This window comes from Mercenaria mercenaria, chromosome 15 (assembly GCF_021730395.1).
Source record: "Mercenaria mercenaria strain notata chromosome 15, MADL_Memer_1, whole genome shotgun sequence".
Lineage (NCBI taxonomy): Eukaryota > Metazoa > Mollusca > Bivalvia > Venerida > Veneridae > Mercenaria > Mercenaria mercenaria.
The window spans coordinates 50263861-50281383 of NC_069375.1; the positions used below are offsets into that span (position 1 = coordinate 50263861).

The window sequence follows — 17523 nt, forward strand, 5'->3', positions numbered from 1 at the left end:
TTCTCCCTTTTTAATATCGTATATTAACAACGGTGATTTAACAATTTTCTATCTTATTTATCGATTTTCTTCATGTATTCGAAATTAAATTTTTAAGACCGTCTGCGCTTTTTCTCTTTTAGTTACATGAACCCCCATTGCAATTGCATTTCATATGTAATTTTCATGACCGCGCACTTCTTAGACAGCGTTATATGTTTACTTCTGGGATACACAATTCCAACTTTCTTTTAGAATCATGATGAAATGAGAAGCTGACACAACGTTATAATTCTTTTAATGTATTTTTCAGTAGGGTTTAAGGTAAATAAATGTCCCATTTATACATTAGAATTTCTTATGTAACATAAAACAGCGTTCAAAATACGTCTAATACATTACCGGTGAGTGGGGTATTGCATATACTGCTTATATGATCAACCCACGTTATAAATTTAACCCCGCTAGATCCGCGGGTCTCTAACCTTGGACCCCGACAACAGTGTTATAACGGGGTCCCAGTGTACACTAGACCAGATGAAAGAAAAAGCTTATGAACACTTTAGAGGCCACAGTTTTGACTTAACCTTTATGAAACTTGGTCAGAATGTTTGTCTTGATGATCTCTAAGTCATGTTCTAATCTGGGTCATGTTGGGTCAAAAACTAGGTCACCCGGTCAAATCATAGGAACTTGAATGCTTTTAACCACCTCGATAGCCTAGTGGTAGAGCATCCGCTTCGAGTGCGGGAGGTCGTGGGTTCGATCCCCGGCCGCGTCATACCAAAGACGTGAAAAATGGTACCAGTAGCTCCCTTGCTTGGCGCTCAGCATTAAAAGGGAAACTGGCCTCTTCTCTCATATAAGTTGTAGAACTTCCTTCACAATCGACCTAAAATAAATTATGTATATAAATCAAAGGAAAAGCTTGTGAGCACTCTAGAGGCCACAGTTGTGATTCAATCTTTATGAAACTTGGTCAGAATACATGTTCGAAACTGGGTCATGTTGGGTCAAAAACTAGGTCACTAGGTTAGATTAATGGAAAATTTTGTTAACACTCTAGAGACCACAATTTAAATTCGAAACTCATGAGAATTGGTCAGAATGTTTCTCTTGATGACCTTGAGGTCAGATTCAAATCTGAATCATATAGGATTAAAAGCTAGGTCACACGGTCAAATCAAAGGAAATGCTTGTAAACACTATAGAGGCCACAGTTGTGACTCAATTTTTATGAATCTTAGTTAGAATGTTTGTCTTGATGTCAAGTTCGAATCTAGGTCATGTGGGGTCAAAAACTAGGTCACCTGGTCAAATCAAAGAAAAAGCTTATGAGCACTCTAGAGGCCACAGTTGTGACTCAATTTTCATAAAAGTTGGACAGAATGTTTTTCTTGATGCTCTCTAGGTCAAGTTTGAAACTGGGTCATGTGCGATCATAAAGAAAAAGCTTGTGGACACTCTAGAGGCCACAGTTGTGACTCAATCTTTATGAATCTTGGGCAGAATGTTTGTCCTGATGATCTCTAGTTCAAGTTCTAATCTGGGCCCTGTGGGGTCAAAAACTAGGCCACTTGGCCAGATCAAAGGAAAATTTTATTAACACTCTAGAGACAACGTTTTAAGTTTGAAGCTCATGAGAATTTGTCAGAATGTTTGTCTTGATGATATCTAGGTAAAGTTAAAATCTGTGTCATGTGGTCACCTGATCAAATCAAAGGAAAAGATTGTTAACACTCTAGAGGCCATATTTATGACCGTATCTTCATGAGAGACTTTGTGAGAATGTTTATCTTGATCATACAATACAATACAATACAAATTTTATTTAAAGTCGGTGTATACACTGGGACCCCGTTATAACGCTGTCGTCGGGGTCCAAGGTTCGAGACCCGCGGATCTAGCAGGGTTAAATTTATAACGCGGGTTGATCGTATCAGCGGTATATGCAATACCCCACCCACCGGTAACGTACGCTGTTTTATGTTAATAAGAAATAAGAATCGTATAAACGGGACATTTATTTACCTTAAATGCTACTGAAAAATATATTAAAAGAATTACAACGCTGTGTCATCTTCTCATTTTGTCGTGATTATAAAAGAAAATTGGATTTGTGTATCCCGGAAGTAAACATATATAATGCTGTGTGAGGAGTGCGCGGTCATGAGAATTACATATGCACAGCAATTGCACTGGGGGTTTATGTAACTAAAAGAGAAAAAACGCGGACAGTCTTAAAAAAAATAATTTTGAATAGATTTACATGAAGGAAATCGATAAATAAGATAGAAAATTTTTAAATCAGCGTTGTTGATATACGATATTAAAAAGGAAGCACATTCTCAGTAAGGCTTTCAATGCGTCGAATCTTCCTTATTTCCGATGCATTGAGTGTGATGATTACGAAAAATGGCTGCAGTTTATTACAATTTTTTAAAATTCGATTTTTTATTCACTCAAGTGATCATGTCATCTGCTTAATTGGTGCAAACTTAAACGGTTTGATAGTTGACTGACCAATGTTACACGCTTGTTATGCAAACAATCTAATTTTGACACGGTACTGATTGCATAATTGTCACATGTCTACATGTATTGAAACTTAAACAAAGGCGATATGCAAACAAGTAAGCTAGCAGACGATTATTGATTTTTGTGACAGTTGTCATGGAAAGGTGTTAAAGTACAAAGGTACTTGTAGTTTTAACGCTGGTAATGATCAAATTAAGTAACATCCGCGGATTTTTTTTTTTTTTTTTTTAATTTTTCTACCCTCTAAAATTTGGGCGCCAAGGCCATACAGCGTTATACCGAGGACCGCGGTATATCGAGAAGCATTATAACGGGTTTCGAGTGTATATATAAAGTTGGTGCATATATATATAAACAATATATATAAAAGATATATAAAGATCATGTGGGGTCAAAAACTAGTTCACCTGATCAAATCAAAGGATGAGCTTGTTAACATTCTAGAGGCCACATTTATGACCATATTTTCTTGAAACTTGGTCAGAATGTTTATCATCATGATTCCCATGCCAAGTTTAAAATTGGGTCATGTGGGGTCACTGTATTTTGGCAAATTTTGCCCCCTTTTGGACTTGTCTTGGTTAAAGTTTTGCATGCAAGTTACTATCTCCAAATCTAACGCAGATATTGAATTGAAACTTCACACCTCTTCAGGGTTCTGAAACTAGGTGATAGCATCCAGTCCCATAACTCTGACATGTATTTTGGCTAAATTATGCACCTGTTTGGACTTAAAAAATCCTAGTTAAAGTTAGTTTGCATGCAAGTTTCTATCTCCAACACTAATGCAAGTATTGAATTGAAACTTTACACGTTTCTTTGAGTTTATAAGACTATGTCATAACTTCAAGTCCTATCACTCTGACATGATTTTGCAAAATTATGTCCTCATTCAAACATAAAATGTTCTGCTTACAGTTTTGCATGCAAGGTACTACAGTGCATTCGCGATGCTACGAGTCGCAATTTAACGAAATACTGGTATACTACGAAAAGGTTTAGTGGTCCTGGCTGCTTTCCTTCTTATTTCTATGTTACAAAGTCGCGGTTTTACGAAAATGCAATTTTACGAAAAATACGCTCCTACGAATGTATTGTTATGTCCTTAAAGCATGTTTTCAACTTGTTTAAGTTGCGATTTTACGAATACCTGTATTGTCCAAATTTTCACACCTTCCATAACGGCGTGAAAACACTTTAGAGTGGAAAGTGTCACTATAATTTAGCTGGGAGTAAACGGTAATTAAAGTGTGAAAACGTAGTAATTAAATTCTAAACACATAATTATGATGTACACTATGACACAAGTTAGTGGTTAATTTTTTCTCCTTTAACTATCAGATCGGATGGCATACCAGTCACTCTTGCTTCAATATCTATACGTCTCAAACAATCACTGCATAAAGAAATTAAAAAAAAATATTTAAGTCATCATCGTCTGTTTGTTGTCGTTTTATTATTCCAAACAATTCAGTAAAGGATAGCTGAGGGTATCGGAATATGCAATTGCGATTTTTGTGCTCGTCAACAATGTACCCTATATATGTTTAATGTACAGTGAATAAAAGGTGAAGAAAAAAAAAAAAGTTTTACATTCCAGATACCATCCGAGTTCAGATATGTATAAGATTTGTAGTAAACCTAGATGTACATATAAAATTGGTATACATGTACTCCTACACAAAAATCCAATGTTTAAATATCACGGGTTACGACGTGTAGATATTAAGGTGCTGTATAGCGAAATTTCCTATGCTACGCTCGAACGAAAATGCGATATTACGAAAAAAACGACCGGTCCCTTGGCTTTTCGTAGGATCGCGATTGTACTGTATCTCCAAAACTAATGCAGATACTGGATTGAAACTCTGTAGATATTTTAACATTTAGGCTGCTGGGATAACAATTCGTTTAGTCGAGGATTGAGCTCTTGTTAGTCCCCTACTGGTTCACCAGCGGGGACTATAGGAATGCCCTCCGTCTGTCCATCTGTCTGTCAGCATATTTGGATCCTGCAATTACTTTGTTCAAGCTAGGTTCATAAAACTTGGTATGTATATAGAGGGCAATATGTAGATAATGCTCGTACATGACTTATGCTTATAGGTCAAAGGTCAAGGTCATTATTGAAGGTCAAGTGAAAATTGCTTTTGCTCCACAACTTTTACATGCATTGATGGATTATCTTAGTGGTTCATACAAACATTCCCCATGTTGAGTGCAACACATGACCTATGCTTGTCGGTTAAAGGTCAGGGTCACTGTTTAAGGTAAAGTGAAAATGTGTTTCTGCCCCATAACTTTTAATTGCATTGAAGGATTTTTTTATTACTACACAGAAATGTTTCCCATGATTAGACTACTTGTCGTGCACATGACCCATGGTTGTCGGTCAAAGGTCAAGGTCACTATTGAAGGTCAAGTAAAAATCAATTAGTTTTCGCTCCATAACTTTTATGTGCATTGATGGATTATCCTAATACTGAACACAATTTTTTTCCCCATGATGGAACAGTTTTGCATGTACATGCTATGCCTGTAGTTCAAGGTCACTATTGAAAAATAGTTTTTGTTTCTTAGCTTTTAAATGCCTTGAAGCGTTGTTTGTGTCACTGTTGCCAACAACCACAAGGGTCGAACACTAACAAACTACTGGCAGGGGCTTTCTGTATTGCCACTGCAATACCAGGTCATTTGTTATAATATTGGAATTTACTGTATGTAGTAAATATGATTTGCCATGTATCAAGATTTTATTCTCTAATTTTTCAGGATTATTCCACAAAAGTGTTTATCCTCCAAAAATCAAAAACAAGGCTGTCGCAGCTTTGAAAAAGGAAATTAAGCAGGAACCAAGTTAGAAAATCAAGTAATCAAATTAGAACATTAGACAGGAATATTTAATTTGTTTTGGTTGGATAAAATCAAAGACTGATCTACTTTCAAAGACGTTACATATGAAATTCGAAAAGTTAATTGGTAACTAGTTTATAATACATACATGGATGTAAAAGCATGCCTAGGATGGAATTTATCAAGTAAACAAAATATGGACCAGAGCGAGAATGAAACAAAAGAAACTGACAAGCCTGAATGAAAAGTGGTAATATGTTTGATGTGCAGCTACACTTTAACAGTGAAACACTCAACTCAGTTCTGAGGTTTTGTCAGTGAATCAAGATGAAGAGTGCTTTTGTGTATTATCTTTAATGGATTTAATCCAAATACGATATATATAAATATTTAATATTGGTATTTCTAACATGATCTGCAGCAGTTGCTATATAAACATATAGCGAAATCGCCTATACATGAATCTACGATAAAATATAGCTCTTCCATTCCACCCTACGATTGTAACATGACTGTGAGATTCTACTCTGCTTCTGTTATATACCGTCTAAATACTCGACTTTTTCAGTGCTATGTAGTAGTAATAAAAAGTACATCAAATTTTCTGAAACAAACAATTTCTAACTGATGATTTTATTTGTTGATATTTTTACCGTAAGAAAATGTTTCAGCCCGGTAAGTTTCAACACCAGTGTCTGGTCGTGTGTGTAGTTTACAATTTCTGCGTTGTAGGCATCACAAATGTCAACTAGATTCTTCTTTGACAGTAAATAAATCATAATTCATGTTCCAGTCTTCCAGACTCAAGTATTTACGTGTTTATATGCCGCCGCAATGTTCTGGCGTGTATGTTTCAGTGCCATCATGTAGGTGACGTGCACTATTTTTAGAAACTGCATATATAAACTTTGAATGAAGTATATACTTCTGATCTCTATATCCGACCTTAGATGTTATTGAAAATAACATTTTTACAGCAGTAACTACTTAATACTTTAATTAAAATTTGCTGAATATTGGAAAATTCCGTTTTATGCAATGCTTTCCATTCGTGGGGAGGTTTTTACAATAGCATATGGCCAGCCAAATGACATATCAAGCTAAAATGTAGTGCTGTTAAATGCGAAGAATTTGTGTGGTTAGAATCGAAATAATAAATATGTTCCAATAATTTTATCAGTTAATAAAATATGGGCAGTCGTTCAGATGGGAATATTAAATCACTCGTGCTATGCACTCGTGATTTAATTATTACGCATCCGAACTCCTGCCCATATTTTATTAAATGATAAAATATAGGCACATATTTATTATTTCTTAAGTAGATCATACTGAATGTGCTGCACAAACTATTTTAGAGCTACAATGTGTGCTATTGTAGAAATAAATGATGTGCTATATTTTACACATGCTCTAAATCTGATCTTTTAGATCATGTCCCAGTCTCCCTTTCTTTGCTACCAGCAAAATGAATGTAACTGATTGGCTTGTGGTGTAGGACTAGGACAAGAAACCACAAAAATAGTCTTGATTGCACTTTTACCTGACTTTTGACCTGCATTATGTTGAGACACTATCAAGCAGGGAGAAAACAGTACTTGTATGTGGTTGTTGTAAAGTTATTAAAACAGTGATGATTGTACTTCCAGGTTATGAGATAATTTTGGGTGACTGAAACTATTTCATTTTTTTTCTGGCAAGTAGAATGTGTCCAGGCGCATAGCTGCATAATGAAAATCTGGCAAGCATGCACAATTAAATTGGCTGATCTGGAGCATTATATCTATTTGCAGGGTTCCCACGCTTCCTGGAAAACTGGAAAAGTCCTTGAATTTTTCATTTCATTTTCAAGGCCTTGAAAGTACTTGAATTTTAAAGAAAGAACAAAAAACCTGGAAAAAGTCGGGAAATTTGTTCTTTCTGTATGCTCACAGTATTGCTAATGTATATAAAAAGCAAACATATTGAAATAGCATACATGTGATAAGTTCAGAATCCCAAAACTGGAGGTTTGTCATTTTTCAGCTGGAGTTGGGGTCTCAAAACTGGAGGTTTTTTATCGACAGAAATTAAGCGCGCGGACACAAATCTTAAAGACAAAATCCAACATTTTAGGCCACACAATAACGCGTAAGTCTACACCAGAAGAAACAATCCTCATAACTCTTGATTTGAATTTTGACAGAGTTATGCCACTTTTTAACTTACATTTTTTTGTTAAAGTTTTATATAATGTCCAATATCTCTGTTACATTCAAAGCTATTGACTATTATGCCTTTACTGGCAAAGCTTTAATTCAGAGTCAATCACTGAGAAAAGACGAGCATGCTGTCTTACAGAAGCTCCCTCTTGTTTTAACTTAAAACTTTCTTAACAGATTAAATTTGTAAAAACAAAGTCTCAATTTAGGTCTGAAATGGTGGTGAACATTGCATTAACATTTTCAGTCTACTTTAGGACTGAAAAAAAAACGAAGCTCTAAACTGGTCTGATCACAACTCATAAATTATGTCAATTCCTTACCCCACCCACTCGTATAAAAACACTGATTTTGACATGAAAAACAGAAAACAGAAATGCATCAACATGTATTTACCCTTACCAAAATAATGTAGATTGATGTTATCAAATTAATGAGTGTGTGTTTTCATCCAATTTTCAATGAAATACAAGTCCGATTTTATTAGCAAATTAATTTGGTAAATATTGGAAGAAAATGGCGTAACTGCATAAGGGGAAGTAACATTCATGTTCTAAAAATAGTAATGGGTTGGTTTTTCCAACAATTATTTATGTGATTTTATTACTTTAAATAATCAAAAATTCATTTCAGCTGGGAATTATTTCTTATGACTGGGAGATTTTTGCTTCAAATTGGTAAAAAATGGAGCCTAATTAGCATTGAGAATGGGCCGATATTCGGCCCCTTGAGACAGGTGGAAAAGGCCCTGCTTGTCTAATCCCTTATCAAAACAAACAATTAATCATGTTATCAAAATTCACCTGTGAAAAACAACCCTTTCCTCCAGCTACATGTGTGTCAAACATTCAAACATGTATAATACACAACTGTTAGTGACACTTTGATTTACTGTGTAAACATGTCTGGCACTCCTCGATAATTATCAACCCAGTCATAATACTGATTTTTTTTTTTCTTTTTGAAAAGCGGGAGAATTAAGGTTTTGGTCGGGAGACGGGAGGCAAGGTGAAAAAATCGGGATTTTGACCCTCCCGCGCGGGAGATCACATGTATGGAAATAGAGAAACACCGGCATTGCTATCCCTGTTCTTGAAAAATTTGCGTCTTCAACTCTTCACATCAGTTGAGATTTTAGTGGTGTTACACCTACTGAGTCTATATCGAGTTGTCTTTCTTTGTATTAGCGTCTGGTGATTAAGATGAAAGAAAAACGTGACACACTTTGAAAAATGATTTCTTTCCTACAAACAAGAGAAATTGGCAAAGCTAGTGTAAAATACGACCTCAAAAGTCTGAAAATTGACAATAAATCGGTATTGCCAGATGACTGCATTGTCCACAAGATTTCATAAATTGAATTCTTTAAACTTATTTTGAGCAAATAACTTTTAGTTATGGTTAAACATTTCCTTGTAAATAAGTTTTTAGTTGCAGTTTATTACTTAAATGTTCTGGGAATAAGTTAGTTGAATTAATAAAATGGTAATATCAGTCCTGTTTTTTTAGTTTGATTAAATTTACATGTATACCCCCGCCCATGAAGTTCAAAGGGGGTATATTGGAGTCTGTCCATCTGTCCATTTATGTCTGTCCATGATTCTTGTGAACCTAACTCTAAACTATTTGAAGGGGTTTGTTGAAACTTAAGAGACAGGTAGTATATGTCATGAGGCTGTTCATATTACAAGATAATCTAGCAAAGGGGAGATAACTCGGACCTAAATATTTTCCATTATGTCTCTTAAACAGTACTACTTTAACCAAGTGACAGTGAGCGAGGCAGAAGTATTCATCCACTTTAGGGATAGTTCTAGCTTATTTTCTTAAAGTTCTAGCACCTATTAGTCTATTAGTCCTTGAAAAGAGTGGGAACCCTGCTATTTGGTTATATCATTTAACGGAGAATGTTGTACGCATCAATCTATCAAGTGTCTGGATGTTTCAGGATTTTCATCTAGCTATTATGCGTCTTTGTATGTATGCCAGTGTCGAGGGTTCTGCCAAGAGATTCTTCAGGACTATGCGCTATGTGAAGGCTTGTCTCTGGGCTGTAATGTCCATCATCTGGCATTGTGGTCACACGAGCACAAGCACATTAAATTTGGGTTGTTCAAAAATTAGGAGTAACCTAATAACCATAGTAATTCACCGTCATCTTGAATTAGAACAAATCACAATATATGCAACAGGATATCACAACAACTCTGCAAATCTATTTTAGAATATTCAACTCGTTCGTTCTTTAATACTGTAAATCACTTTATATTAGCGTGATCTTTATTTCGCGAATTCGGGCACCCTGAATTATTTCGCAGATTTATGAATTCGCGACGGGTCAGAAATTTAAATTCACGAAGGTTCTTATCTCATGTTAGCGAAATTTCAGTTCCGGAAGTAGTGATTATATCAATGCCAATTTTTCAGTACCGTACCGAATTTATGCATGCCAAAGACTGGTCAAACACATGATCCGTAACGTTTATTTCGTTTTAGCAATCGGTTACTTTATTCATACAGACTGAAATATTTGAGCCTTTAAATCCTTTATTCAATTTACTGGGGATTATTCTTATTACACTTTATAGCTGATAAAATGTTTGTTACAGCCATTTCATAAATAATCAACGTACAAGTATATAATACAATGGTGTGATAAATTGACCGCTTATCCCCATTGTTGTCTAAACAAAATGTGTAAAAAAATAAGGTTTGTTGAGAAGATAAGGGATGATATAGATCTTCTCCTTGGGCAACACGTGCTCTGCTTGTTTGACACATCCGAAGTGCATCCAGAAGATGCTCTCCGTTAAAAACTGCCAGCTGCATGTAAATGTAACCTCAAGCAGTATATTCTACATGAACTATTCATCATGTATTGAAATGTGAAATGAATTGAAATTAATTCAATAAACATCGATGTTTAGGCGGCTAGTATTCATTGCTGAACTTGACCGTATTTTGGACATATTTTCGGTTATGTCGGTATGTTATGGAAGGATATTTACGCGGATTCATGATTTTGCGATGTACGCGAAAAATAGCAAAAATTAAAACACCGCGAATAATACCGGATTTACAGTATCGTTTTCATAAGAATATCTGTAGAAATCTGAGCAAACCATTAAATGATGTATAGTTTTCAAACAACTGAAAACAGCGAGTTATTGTAGATCTGTAGTGAAATTGAACATAACCATTTATTAGCAATAATACCGATAATATGATAAGGCTATATACAACAATGAATATGATTTTTTTTTACGATTTCAAGAGCTAAAACTCTAAGTTTATAGTCATGAATTAAATATATTTTTGCGTTAACAGACTCGAATAGCTTACTGAAAATTAAAATTCTGATTTTTTAAAAGGTATGTTTTCAATAATATTGCAGACTAATCATGTTTTAGTCGTTGGGCTGGAATATGTTTTAAACCATTAAATATATCAGTGTGTCAGCTTTGGTTCAGCAGAACACAGCGAATACAGTATTTTCTAAAACTCAAAGGGTCAGGGCGCAAGTAATCTAAGTGAATATAAATAAAGAAACACTATGAACATTTTCAATATCTCCTCGATATGTCTTCGTTGATTTATTTTGAAATTATGAAAAAAGTCTATATTTTTAAACAACCAATGTATTTAGAGACGAGACCATTTACTTTGTTTAAATGATCGGTCAGTTTGCATAGAAAAAGGATATAGAAGATTCTCTCTGTTGTTTAGAGTTAACATAGGCTATCTATAACTTTTCTATAATAAAAAAATGTCTCTTAAGTCTACATGCAGATCTGCTGCATATTTTTTCACATGTGTGTAAGTCTACTAAAATAATACATTTTATATGAAATTTATTAAAAAAGAACAAGCTTAAGTGCACTGTATTTACTTCAAATATATACCAAAATGTGTCATTTGCCAATCTCACTTAAAAAAATTACAGGGGAGGATAGCCCCGTACCCCACCCTGCGTACTATGAATAAGGTCCCAGCTATGTGCCTGGTGTCATTGCTTTTCATGCTTTACATCTGTTCATTGTATTTACATGTTTTAAGATGGAATAGTGTTAATCTATATCATGTATTTATTTGATACATTGAAATATCACCAATCATTGCAGAATTGTGTTATTTATTGAATAGTTTTTGAAAATTCTTATATCAGATTATGAGAGGAACAAAAAATGTTTTACTAAAATATTGGCATATGGATGGGAAGAATAAATTTTGTAAAAACCTTAGATTTCTGACATCTTATTGAAATACTTAACTCACATTAGGTTTATAAAGAGTATTTTTAGCTCACCTGAGCCAAAGGCTCATGATGAGCTATTGTGACCGCTCAATGTGTGTCGTGTGTCCGTCAACATTTTCTAAAAAAATCTTCTTCTTGAAAACCACTGGGCAGAATTACACCAAACTTCACAGGAATGATTCTTGGGTGGCCCCCTTTCAAAATTCTTCAAAGAATTGAATTCCATGCAGAACTCTCGTTGCCATGGCAACCGAAAGGAAAAACTTTAAAAATCTTCTTCTCAAAAACCAGAAGCCCAAGAGCTTAGATATTTGGTATGAAGCATTGCCTAGTGAACCTCTAGCAATTTGTTCAAATCATGACCCCAGGGTCAAAATTGACCCCGCCACAGGGGTCACTTGATTTTACATAGGAAAATAGAAAAATCTTCAAAATTTTCTAAAAATAAACCAGAAGGCCTAGAGCTGAGATATTTGACATGTAGCATTGCCTAGTGGGCCTCTACAAAATTTGTTCAAATCATGATCCCCGGGGTCAATATTATCCCCGCCCAAGGGGTCACTTGATTTTACATAGGAAAATCTTCAAAAAATTTCTAAAAATAAACTAGAAGGCGTAGAGCTTAGATATTTGACATGTAGCATTTCCTAGTGGACCTCTATAAAATTTGGTCAAATTGACCCCGCCCCATGGAGTTACTTGATTGTACATAGAAAAACCTTCAAAATTTTCTAAAAATAAACCAGAAGGCCTAGAGCTTAGATATTTGACATGTAGCATTGCCTAGTGGACCTCTACAAAATTTGTTCAAATCATGATCCCCGGGGTCAATATTGTCCCCGCCCAAGGGGTCACTTGATTTTACATAGAAAAATCTTCAAAAAATTTCTAAAAATAAACTAGAAGGCATAGAGCTTAGATATTTGACATGTAGCATTTCCTAGTGGACCTCTACAAAATTTGTTCAAATCATGACCCCCGGGGTCAAAATTGACCCCGCCCGAGGGGTCACTTCATTTTACATAGGAAAATCTTCAAAAATTTTCTAAAGATAAACCAGAAGGCCTAGATCTAAGATATTTGACATGTAGCATTGCCTAGTAGATCTACAAAAAAATTTCAAATCATAACCCCCAGGGTCAAATTGACCCCGCCCCATGGGGTTACTTGATTGTACATAGAAAAATCTTCAAAATTTTCTAAAAATAAACCAGAAGGCCTAGAGCTTAGATATTTGACATGTAGCATTGCCTAGAGGACCTCTACAAAATTTGTTCAAATCATGACCCCCGGGGTCAATATTGACCCCGCCCAAGGGGTCACTTGATTTTACATAGGGAAATCTTCAAAAATTTTCTAAAAATAAACCAGAAAGCGTAGAGCTTAGATATTTGACATGTAGCATTTCCTAGTGGACCTCTACAAAATTTATTCAAATCATGACCCCCAGGGACAAAATTGACCCCGCGCGAGGTGTCACTTGATTTTACATAGGAAAATCTTCAAAAAATTTCTAAAAATAAACCAGAAGGCCTAGATCTAAGATATTTGACATGCAGCATTGCCTAGTAGGCTTCTACAAAAAAATTTCAAATCATAACCCCCGGGGTCAAATTGACCCCGCCCCATGGGGTTACTTGATTATACATAGAAAAATCTTCAAAATTTTCTAAAAATAATCCATCCAGAAGGCCTAGAGCTTAGATATTTGACATGTAGGATTGCCTAGTGGACCTCTACAAAATTTGTTCAAATCTTGACCCCCCCCCCCCCCCCCCCCAGGGTCAAATTGACCCAGCTGCAGGAGTTACTTGATTGTACATAGGGAAATCTTCATAAATTTGCTAAAAATAAACCAGAAGGCTTAGATTTTAGATATTTGATATGTAACATTGCCTAGTAGACTTCTACAAACTTTGTTCAAATCATGACCCCCGGGGTAAAATTGGCCCCGCCCCAGGGGTTACTTGATTGTACAGAGGAAAATTTTCCAAAAAATTTCTAAAAATCATCAGTTTGACATTTAAAACATGTAGCTCATATTACTCTGGTGAGCGATCCAGGGTCATCATGACCCTCTTGTTCTCTATGTACATCTCTGTTTGTTTTAGGGTTAGCTTCGTTTTCAAAAGTATTTCAGTTTTGTAACAGCAGGCAGTTAACCTAGCCAGTGCTCCTGATACCAGTACTAACCTACTTTCCGCAAGTACTGCCATCTCCTCCACAAGAATCAGAGATGGAGAAAGAATGATTTTAGACACAATGTCTTTTCTCAAGTGATGGCAGAGAACATACACCTGGCCCAGGGATCGAACTCTCGACTCTGCGATCTGTAAATCAGCGCTAAGCACGGGTGGGCTAATAATCTTTTGATTACATACAGCAGTGTGGCTATACTAAGTCACCAGTCACATGTTTTTTTAGCTCACCTGTTACAAAGTGACAAGGTGAGCTTTTGTGATTGCGCAGCGTCGGTCGTCCATGCGTGCGTAAACTTTTGCTTGTGACCTCTCTAGAGGACACATTTTTCATGGGATCTTTATGAAAATTGGTCAGAATGTTTACCTTGATGATATCTAGGCCAAATTCGAAACTGGGTCACATGCCTTCAAAAACTAGGTCAGTAGGTCTAAAAATAGAAAAACCTTGTGACCTCTCTAGAGGCCATATTTTTCAATGGATCTTCATGAAAATTGGTGAGAATGTTCACCTTGATGATATCTAGGTCAAGTTCAAAACAGGGTCAACTGCGGTCAAAAACTAGGTCAGTAGGTCAATAAAAGATAATCCTTGTGACCTCTCTAGAGGTCATATTTTTCATGGGATCTGCATGAAAATTGGACAGAATGTTCATCTTGATGATATCTAGGTCAAGTTCGAAACTGGATGAAGTCTGGTCCAAAACTAGGTCAGTAGGGCAAATAATAGAAAAACCTTATGACCTCTGTAGAGGCCGTATTTTTCATGGGATCTGCATGAAAATTGGTCAGACTGTTCATCTTGATGATATCTAGGTGAAGTTCGAAACTGGGTCAACTGTGGTCAAAAACTAGGTCAGTAGGTCAAATAATAGAAAATCCTTGTGACCTCTCTAGAGGTCATATTTTTCATGGAATCTGCATGAAAATTGGTCAGAAGGTTCATCTTGATGATATCTAGGTCAACTTTGAAACTGGGTCACGTCCGATCCAAAACTAGGTCAGTAGGTCAAATAATAGAAAAACCTTGTGACCTCTCTAGAGGCCATATTTTTCAGGCTATCTGCATGAAGATTGATCAGAATGTTCATCTTGATATCTAGGTCAAGTTCGAAACTGGTTCATGTGCCGTCCAAAACTAGGCCAGTAGGTCTAAAAATAGAAAATCCTTGTGACCTCCCTAGAGGCCATATTTTTCAATGGATCTGCATGAAAATTGGTCAGAATGTTCAACTTGATGATATCTAGGTCATGTTTGAAACTCGGTCACGTGTGGTCCAAAACTAGGTCAGTAGGTCAAATAATAGAAAAACCTTGTGACCGCTGTAGAGGCCATATTTTTCATGGGATCTGCATGAAAATTGGTCGGAATGTTCATCTTGATGATATCTAGGTCAAGGTTGAAACTGGGTCACATGCGGTCAAAAACTAGGTCAGTAGGTCAAATAATAGAAAAACCTTGTGACCTCTCTAGAGGCCATATTTTTCATGGGATATGTATGAAAGTTGGTCTGAATGTTCATCTTGATGATATCTAGGTCAGGTTTGAAACCGGGTCAACTGCGGTCAAAAACTAGGTCATTAGGTCTAAACATAGAAAAACCTTTTGACCTCTCTAGAGGCCATATTTTTCAATGGATCTTCATGAAAATTAGTGAGAATGTTTACCTTGATGAAATCTAGGTCAAGTTTGAAACTGGGTCATGTGCGATCAAAAACTAGGTCAGTGGGTCTAAAAATAGAAAAACCTTGTGACCTCTCTGGAGGCCATATTTTTCATCTTCACAAAAATTGGTGAGTATGTTCACCTTGATGATATCTAGGTCAAGTACAAAACTGGGGCACATGCCTTCAAAAACTAGGTCATTATGTCAGATAATAGAAAAACCTTGTGTCCTCTCTAGAGGCCATATTTTTCAATGGATCTCCATGAAAATTGGTCAGAATTTTTATCTTGATGATATCTAGGTCAAGTTCGGAACTGAGCTCAAAAACTAGGTCACTATGTCAAATAATAGAAAAAAAACGACGTCATACTCAGTTCATGTGGGGACAGGTGAGCGATTCAGGACCATCATGGTCCTCTTGTTTTGCTATGACAGGCAGCGAAAAAAATCAACAAATCTATAAATCCAGGTAATTCATTTGTTCCTGTACCAAACTGTATTGGACTTGCTCGAGGCAAAGGTGCTTAAATGGCACTATTCCTAGTACTTATAACCATTTTCAACAATTGTCTCATTTTCAAGCTTTTGAGTGACAGTCGTATTTTCAGTTTTATTTGGCGAGGCTACAGCAGTGAAGCACAATCCAATTTTCCATAATTGTATATGCCACAGCATTACTGCATGCCACAGGCATACTATATTAGACTGGCTATTGCATTCATGTATACATGGACCATTTAAATTTCTTTAAAACGCATTATTTGCACTAAAATAACAAAACTTAAAAAAAGTGCTGTGACCTGAAGCTATGAGGCATCTACTTCCTTTTGTTTTTACTATAAATAGCTTACTGTGAAATCATTTAATTTTGTGGGCATGAAATTTCGTGGTTATGGTCAAAACGGCAATTTCGTTGGGATATGAATTCATGGATTTCAACTTTTGAACATAAAATGAATGGGAATTAAATTGTTCGTTGGGATTAAATTTTGTGGATTTACTCAACCATGAAATCCACGAAAATTAGTCCCCCATGAATATTTATGATTTCACAGTATATTGTAACTTTTTCATTACTGGCCGTAAGGAAAAATCGAGACCATTTTTCTGTGGTACAACATGCATGTTACATCCATTTTTAGCTCACCTGAGCCAAAGGCTCATGGTGAGCTTTTGTGACCGCTCAATGTCATCAGTCGTGTGTCATCCGTCCGTCAACATTTTCAAAAAAAAATCTTCTTGAAAACCACTAGGCAGAATTACACCAAACTTCATAGGAATGATCCTTGTGTGGCCCCCTTTCAAAATTGTTCAAAGAATTGGATTCCATGCAGAACTCTGGTTGCCATGGCAACCGAAAGGAAAAACTTTAAAAATCTTCTTCTCAAAAACTAGAGCTTAGATATTTGGTGTGAAGCATTGCCTAATGGACCTCTACCAAATTTGTTCAAATCTTGACCCCTGGGTCAAAATTGACCCCACCCCAGGGGTCACTTGATTTTACGTAGGAAAATCTTTAAAAATCTTCTTCTCAAAAACCAGAAAGCCCTTGAGCTTAGATATTTGACATGTAGCATTGCCTAGTAGACCTCTACTTAAATTGTTCAAATCATGACCCCAGGGTCAAAATTGACCCCACCCCAGGGGTCACTTGATTTTACGTAGGAAAATCTTTAAAAATCTTCTTCTCAAAAACCAGAAGCCCTAGAGCTTAGATATTTGACATGTAGCATTGCCTAGTAGACCTCTACTTAAATTGTTCAAATCATGACCCCAGGGTCAAAATTGTTCCCACCCCAGGGGTCACTTGATTTTACGTAGGAAAATCTTTA

The 17523-nt window shown here is 36.0% G+C and overlaps 1 protein-coding gene across 1 annotated transcript in view; it reads left to right on the plus strand.

Moving 5' to 3' along the window:
* LOC123563801 (ribonuclease 3-like) overlaps window positions 1–11812 on the plus strand; it is a 165604-nt gene extending 153792 nt beyond the window's left edge. Inside the window, exon 29 of the mRNA XM_053524236.1 lies at window positions 5290–11812. Within this exon, the coding sequence (XP_053380211.1) occupies window positions 5290–5378 (89 nt within the window). The 3' untranslated portion in view covers window positions 5379–11812. The remainder of the gene's footprint in view (window positions 1–5289) is intronic.
* The last annotated feature ends 5711 nt before the right edge of the window (window positions 11813–17523 follow it).